Consider the following 8,451-nt stretch of genomic DNA (forward strand, 5'->3'; position numbering starts at 1 on the left):
CTAATATAATAATGCTAATATAATGTATGGTGGCTGATCAAAAGTTTCACTTTTTTATGTTGAACAACGTTGATCTGAATTATCTTAGAAATGAAGCAAGTGCATTGATGAATTTATTACAGATCGCCTAAGTGTGAAAAGTTGTGAACTCCTAACTGTCGGTGGAAATACAAACCATGCGCTATGGATTTGTCAACACTTGATAAGTCATGGTTGAAGCATAATTTTCATTTACTCCTGTAAAAAATGGTCAAAAGAGTCTACCTTTGGCCGTTCTTGTTTTCCATTTAAGGCGATACCTCAACTATGCATCTTCTTACTATAATAGTCATTGTTTATGTCCAAGGGACTAATGACAAGTCGTAAGTTCCAGTTTTTTGTGAATGGCAGACCAAGATGGGTTTTCTTTAATCTTTTTCATTAGAGACTCATAGCAACTACAAACTTTTTAAACGAAAAGAACGGTATACATTTTACGCCTGCTCAAAACTCAAAATGATGCTTCGCTCCATCTTGAATTTGGCAGGAAAGGGGGATATCACAATGAAAAACCCCTAATCACATCACTCTATATATATAGCTAAAACTATTTTATATGATTTTTCTAACATCTTAAACGTCATTACTGGTCGTTCCATTGCATTTGCCTTTAAACTTTGATGATATCTTAGCAAACATTTCCTCCCTTTGAGGTCGGTTTGCGTATATTATCCAAAGTGCAAGACTGAGCATGACTCCTACAGAGACAAGACCCAAACCTGCGTTCACCATTTGAAGACGGTCTTCTAATGGATGACAGTGGTCGGAGGTGATAACTCTGAACGTTTCACGTACAAAATTGCAGTCTTGGAGACTGAGTAAGGGTGGTGCATAATGTTGAAGGGCGTAGCTTATGTTAACTGCTCCCACTAGTTGCTGATACATGTCTGGTGTCAATCTTCCAGGGCTGGTGCAAAATCCTGATTCCGAGACCGTGCAAGTGTAGTTCTGCCAAACCTGGAGATAGTGGTTTGTCAAATCTCGAGATATATACAATTTTTGTTGCGCGTGGTTCTTGACAAACAAAATGAAACAAAACTATTAATTTTAAATGCAGATATTGGTATTTTTCCAATTATACAAAAAGATTCCAAGATAACATATTCTTTCTGACAGATTCCTGGAATGAATTTATAGAAATGCAAACTTCCAACAAATGAAGTAAAATCCATCATAATGTAAGGCATTATAAACTTAAAATGCAAACATGTCAACTGATGTTTCTCTAATGCTTCGATTCTTCGAAGATAGACATAATCCCTTGTGTTAAATACAACCTCATTCTTATACTCATGGACTATGAAATCATGTGGACCAAACACAAATTTCATTTAAGTTCTTCCAACTATAAATTTAAAGAAAAACTGGGTTATAGTTTGAGATGGAAATGGTCATGAGCCAACTGGGTCGATTTTGGTTACCTGTTAAATCCATCTGAAAATTTCATAATAGAATAATGTATAGAAGTAAAGTGCAAGTAGATAAAGCTAATATATGAACCAATTAAAATTTCTATATGCTACTTCATAGTAAAGAAATTATAATACGATTTGAGACAAACTCTGAATGCATAGCTGCAAATATGAAGAACACAACTATGCAAAAAAACAGATTTGTGTTCCAAATAGAAAACTGGCCCATTTGTTACCCACCCGGCCTTTTATAAAAAAAAATGAAATACACAGTTCACCTAATTCATCAAAGGACATGCCCATTGAGACATGTTTAATTCCGTACATTCTTACAAGTATCACCTATAAAGCATTTTTGTAAGGCTCAAATTGACCATACATTTTCTCTGGATGCATTATCTAGTCTACTTCTTTGGATTTAATTCATATCAGATATAAAATATAGTCAAATTGACCTAAGAAAGTTGGAAAATTTACATACCACAGAAGCATTTCCCATAGAAACCAATTGGGAAGGACAATCTAGCTCGTGCAGTTGAGAGTCGTATGGATAGCAAAGGTACGGCATCATTGGGCCCGACTGGTTATAGTAATTAGAGTTCCCACCAGGAGACGCATATGAGTTGGCAAATGAACCTATAAAACCGTTTATGATATTGGTAATATCGTTTACAACTAACTTGCTCTTATACAGAGTGTCATTGGTGGTTCCTTGGTCAACACACGGAAGGATGTTGCTAAGAGCTGTTTCAGCATGCGGGTTATCCACCCACTGTCCCATGGCCATACAAGTGTCCGATATTGCACTGAAAACACAATAGCTCATTAGCCTCCTGTATCAAAAATCATTAAGTATCATTTGACTTTGTCAGTCAATCTGACACGATTTAATGGTGAATTACATATGCAGTTCATTCCAAATCACTAAAAAGGTTTTTTTTAATAATTAAACATTTTGGCTTTCTGATGATTTTCTTTTAGAAAATAGGAAGGTTGTGCAGATTTGTAAGTGAAGTCAGTTGGTCAAACCTTGAAAATGAAACAATTATTTCTTCTTTATGAGTAAGTTTATTTACCGAATACAATAATAACACTTTAGTCATAATGACGACAGTGGGTAAAACAATAATTTTTAATATGAAACCTTTCTAAAAGTAAAGGTTGGAATTTTCTTGAGACGGGGAAATAACACATAGTAATCGATACTAATCTTACTTGTTGATAATCACAAAAACTCCACACAGAATAAATGTAACCGCAACAAGTAACCATCCACTGATTATGAATCTGCATACAGAAAAGCCACGAGTAAGATACAGGCATACAGCCACAACCACAGAAAATGAGTAAAAAAAAGCGGAAAAAAAAGGTAAGAAACTTTACATGTAGATTGCATTCTTGTGACCAAGAATGGACAAAACTGCAATAATACAAGAGAAAATAAAAAGTTGAAAACCAATTAAAATCATAAAATAAAACAGAAAATTGAAAAAGAAAAATGACACGACAAATCAATTGCTTATGGTACTTACAAAGGCCTAAAAGCGAAACTAGAAATATCACTATGGCAACAGCAATCATCGATGATCGCCTGGAATGCATAAAAACATACAATAAAAGAGTTAAACAATTTCAAAATCCTAAATGAGCAAACATAATGGTAATATTGTGTTCATAGGAGGAATCTTACACAGTATCAAAGACGGTTCTTATTTTTTGCGAACTTTGGTGCGTTTTCTGCCTCAGCGTATCTGCGGCACTGTTTAGGTCAATGTTCAACTTGTCAATATCATCTTTAACATCTGAAGGAAGAAAAACCTGGGCCACGTTAACAGACTTTGCTAGTGACAAGTAGCCCGTGACATTCATGAGTGTTTGAACGGTGTAATCTGATTGGTTTACAACATAATTCAATGTGCCCACGGCTTTGCCATGAAATTCACCTTGTCCGACTGAAAAAAGTATGCAACCGACCCTGCGTACCAACAAGCTTTAGTCATGTGATAACAGATACACAATTGTGTTGAAACATGGCATGAAGTACACCTTTTACCAGCTCGTTAACAATCCCTAAATGATATCTTTGCAAGATCAAAGTTGAGATACAGATACTTACGCTGAAGCACATGTGAAAACGAGAAGCAAAATCAAGCATATTCTCTGGGAGCCACGAGATTTTCTGCCTTTGATGTCTATTTTCAGTCCACAACAATGATGGATGATCATGGCCAAACCAAAGCATACAAACCATAATATCGCAAGAGTAAACGCTGCGGCGCCTGTAAACCCAACCGACTGTAGATAATGTCATTAAACTATTACAACAAATACACCAACTATACAATATATTCCAACAAATAGGAAGATGACAAATGAGCGTTGAAAAACAAGTTTTCAATTCCAAGAAACTTACTGCCCAATAATGTTTATTAGTAATGTCCCATCCATCTTGATACCGCTTAAAATGGTTAAGAATATCGGGCCTCTTCGTTCTTGATCCTGCTAATACAAGCGTGTTGAATCGATCATTGGATGGACCAGGGGCCTGGCTTGCAGCTGATGAGCTCAAGATACCATTTCTCCAATGCCCAAAATTATCTTCACCTATGTTTAACATTGACATATACATTAGCTCAAAATGAATTGCAAATCAATGATGTCATTCATATCACACAAATTTATAAACAAAGTTATTGTTTCTCACAGCACAGCTGACCATCAAATTTCATTCAAACAGACAGAATTCAGAAATAAAGCTCATCTTTTTTACCAATGTTCATATTAAAAGTGACCCAATGTCACTACATACAATAATCCAATTACCAAAACACATAACCACATAACAAGAAACAATAAAAAAAAATCCCAATTCAAAAAACTCACCAAAACTCCTCTGGCTTAGATACCATTCATTAAGTTTTGATCTTTAGCAAAAAAATCATACGAACTAACCTAAATTGCTGCAAAACAAGAACAGGTATACTCCATCCGTCCCAAAATAAACGTCCATACAATACTAGTTTTGTTTATCCTATATAAGTGTCAGCTTCAAGTTTTAACCGATCAAAACATTTTTAGAAAGTAAAGATCACATCTTACTGGTTGATAGTACTGTGCGCTTCATAATGTACATTTATTTTGGGATTAAGAGATACACCAATTTACCATACATTCCTAAATTTATAAATATATGAGCAATTATCTTGAATCCATAAACCCATTTTATAAAAATTCTAGAATTCTATAAAGATCATTACTTTATGAGCATATTTCATGAAATCTTAAAACCCACAAGCAAAATTTCAATATAAACAAAACCCAAATGGGAAATTATTACCTAACATAAACTTGGATTGATCTCCATAGTGTGAAGAAACAGAGGTGATGAAGAAGAACAAAAAGATAATTGAAATCTTCATCATTATATTATTCTTCAGGTGGTCATGATGTTTGCAAAATGAAATATTTATATGTAATCCATTTATTGAGAACAAAAGGTACACAAATTCTTGGAATTATATATTTACTTTTTTATAAATTTATTTCAAAGTAGAGAAAGAAAACAAGAAACATTGAAAAAGTGGCTGTTTCACATTAGCCTTCTAAGCTAAACCTATACGTATAGAATTTGTGTATGTATATATAGAGAAAAAGAGAGAGAAGATCCGAAAGGGGCGTGCTTTGCACATGGGTTATGGAGGGGAGAAAAATGAAAAGGCGGGTGAGTGTGTTTGTGTGTGAATGACTGAATGTAGCAGTGTCACTGTGTCAGATTTGCAAAGAATAGTGTAGAAGAGGAATTTTCATGGGTTTTATTTGTCTTTTTCAGGTTTTTTTTATAGTATTATTTTTATTATTATAACTTTACTTTGGCTTTTTATGGTTGATTAATTAAATGATTCGTGAAAATATATATCAATCTTTATGATTATTAATAAGTCAATAATGAGATATATTTTTATTCTAGGTAATATCTAACATTGTTTTAGTGGTAGTTCAATTTTAGAAAAATTACAGAGAAAGATTTTTTTCTTTGTATTTCTTTTATTACACTTCATTTTCGAGTTATTATGATATGGATAAAAAATAACAAAAGAAAAAATAAAAAGTAAATGTCATTCTTGAGTTAAATTAAAAACACAATAATCAAAAATAAAGGAAAGTGTTATTTGCATCCATGAGTTTGAAAGAAAAATATATAACAAATCAATTTACAAAAATACCCTTTGCAGAAAAAATAGATTCTTAGATGTAGAATGGCATAACGGTAATTACGTTAAACAAAATGTTTGTCTCCTTTATAATCCGGCCATATCTGGGCGGAAAGATTTTGAGCCAAAAACCCTTAAAATCGTCATCTTTTTCATTCTTTTCTTTATGTAAAAATCTCATGAATGAAAAAAACTTTAATTCTTCTCTCTTTTCCTTTCCTTTTCATACAAAAATTAGCTCAAGAATATATTGTTAAGGTCTTACAAAAGTTCTTAACTTGCTATTATTTAACTAGGCATATACCTGCACGATACGGTTATGTACTGGTGATGGTGACGATGTCGGGTAGGATGGTAAAGATGATGATGGTGGAGGCGACGGTAGCGATGTATTTGTTAGTTTATTATTGTAAAAATAGTTGATGTAAAATGGGTAGTATAATCATTTAAGAGTACTTCGCTTCCACTTGACACCTATCTTAATGATAAAAGGGTTAGTCTCACCGTGTTAACGTTAGATATTATAAATTAAGTTCATTCAGATAGATATTATAGATATTTCAAGTGGAATTTTTTTAAATAGTGAATAAAAAGAGAGAAACATTTCAAGGTTATTAAAAACAATAGAAAAGACTAAATATTTTATAATGTATTATATATAAACATATTAAAGGAGCCATTAAATGATAGAATGTACTGATAAGTGATGATTAAAGTTTTTATTAATTAATAAATGTAATAATGTATTCATAATAGTGACTCTAATTAAAAATAGGAAAATACTAGCTACATCTTTAAAGACTGTTGTTAACGTGAATAAAAATATTGTATTTTTCGGATTAAAAGTTCACATTTTAATTTTTATGTTAAAAAATAACTATTTTATGTACGTTACTCATAAAGTTGTCATTGGCAGGCCTTAAAATTACCCAGTATCCTTTATTTCATTTCAAATGTCTGATTTTTTTTATCCTTTTAGTGGCGAATTTGTGTTAAATAGCATATCTTCCTCGTACACCTAACTATAATTTCATGAAGGCTCATTATGAGAAATCTTTTATCTCTAGTCATGAAACATTTTGTTTATATTAGGATTTGAATCCTGATCTCTATGTCTCTACCAATCCATCGTCGTTTTCGTATGTGGGATTAGTTCAAAGAAGTGAGATCATGAAAAGGTGGTGTGACAAACACAATCACCATCACAATATAAATGCTTTGAACTAGTGTAGATCACCTACTTAATTTAACCTTTATGAATTATGATGCAATGTTGTGTGTAAAAACTAAAAACTATTCAACTTGTAGCTTTTGGAATATTAAATATTAACAACTGACACAAACTTTCAACGAGTATTGAAGTTTATTATCTTAAACCACTAGCTAGTACTTTTGAAATAAACAAAAAAACGAGTTTTATCCCTAACAAAACTTGGTCAAAAAAGCCGAAAAGAAACATTAAAATGAAGGGATTAAGGGAAGTGGGATTATAGTTGTCTAGCTGCATGATTTCTTATTTATTTTAACAGCATAAACTTGCACTCATAAGAAACCCCAATGACATTTCGAAGTCCTTAAATGATGTTTGGATCCTGGGAGACCAGGGTTCGAGTCTGAGCAGGCGAAGTTTTACCTCCAATTTAACGTCGAGTCTTCTGTAGTGGTTAAATTGGTGGGTTTTCCCTCCCCTGTGGTCACTGACTTCGTGGATCGGTCGCTAGTGACTACCTGCCCGAATGGATGTAACGGCTAGCCGTCCCGTGACACAAACGTTAAAAAAAAAAGAGAAAAATGAACTATACCGACGTTATAATAAGAATTGTATTTATCGGGCTATATACTGAGTATGATATATTTGGAATATCATCAACGAACTCAAAGCTGAAAAAGAATATAATAGCAGAAAGATGTTGCATTTTTTGTATTTGGTTTTATTTATTTTTTGTTATTTTTTAAAAAATTTTTTGTTAAAAATACTTAAATCAAAATTTAGTGTTAAACAGTACACAGTTGCAATATAAATAATTTTATTTTCATGTGTACCAAATTAGCTTTTAAATTTCATACATAAATGGTGCTTGAGTGACTTGTTGATTGGCTTAACAAGTAAAAGTTGTCTTCTTTCTTAAATTTTTAGCAACCATGCCTTTTCTGGTAACCATATTTAGTAAGATAAAAGAAAAAGCTATAACCCATTATCGTCGATCGGGTAAATCCGTGTTCATATAAGGATAGTGTATTGGAGAGGTGGTAATAGAGTTGGAGCAAATGCATACCACTTTTAGAGATATTATTAAGTTTAGAAATGACTTGTTTGGCAGTTCGGGTCTCCTTTACTTAATTATAGGAGTTAATTAGAGGAGTTAGATATGATGAGTTGGTGTAGTGGTTTGGAGTTCTTCTAGTGACCTATAGGTTTGAGGTTCGAATCTTCATTTCACAAACTTTGAGATATAGGTAGTCCTTCAGTGAGAGCTTGGTTTGTGTTTACACAGGTTCAAATCTTAGAGGACAGAGTTTACCCCTATTAATCCTCGTGCCTTCAGGCAGATTAGTAGGGGGTTTTTCTCCATTAGGTATTTGAAATAGGCATTTCTACTTCGAATGAGCTCTCTAGCGCGGACCCGATTAACACAATGTATGCTACGCCTCTCGCTGTCGAATCGCGACACGAAGTTTCAATCGAAATCACCTTTCAAAAAAAATAATAATGTGAGCATGTCGGATTTGTGATAGGTGTTTCGTTATGCTCGATGAGTGTACAATTTTCCGTAGGGGATAAGTGGGTT

General features: G+C 33.1%; 1 protein-coding gene across 2 annotated transcripts; it reads right to left on the reverse strand.

The window, feature by feature from the left end:
- Positions 1–401: 401 nt before the first annotated feature.
- Positions 402–5,036, reverse strand: LOC122578780. Of its 2 annotated transcripts, none has more exons than XM_043750815.1 (9): positions 4,789–5,036; positions 3,865–4,055; positions 3,568–3,746; positions 3,142–3,426; positions 2,984–3,042; positions 2,835–2,871; positions 2,667–2,738; positions 1,933–2,284; positions 402–996 (listed from the first exon to the last, which is right to left on the reverse strand). In XM_043750815.1, exons 1-9 carry the CDS (start codon positions 4,871–4,873, stop codon positions 613–615), a joined length of 1,644 nt encoding a protein of 547 aa, XP_043606750.1. In that variant the 5' UTR covers positions 4,874–5,036; the 3' UTR covers positions 402–612. The 2 variants fall into 2 exon arrangements, with proteins under 2 accessions (XP_043606750.1, XP_043606751.1); XM_043750816.1 differs by having other exon boundaries at positions 1,933–2,257; positions 4,789–5,034.
- Between the last annotated feature and the right edge of the window lie 3,415 nt (positions 5,037–8,451).

The sequence above is a fragment of the Erigeron canadensis genome, chromosome 8 (genome assembly GCF_010389155.1).
Source record: "Erigeron canadensis isolate Cc75 chromosome 8, C_canadensis_v1, whole genome shotgun sequence".
In the NCBI taxonomy this organism is placed as follows: domain Eukaryota; kingdom Viridiplantae; phylum Streptophyta; class Magnoliopsida; order Asterales; family Asteraceae; genus Erigeron; species Erigeron canadensis.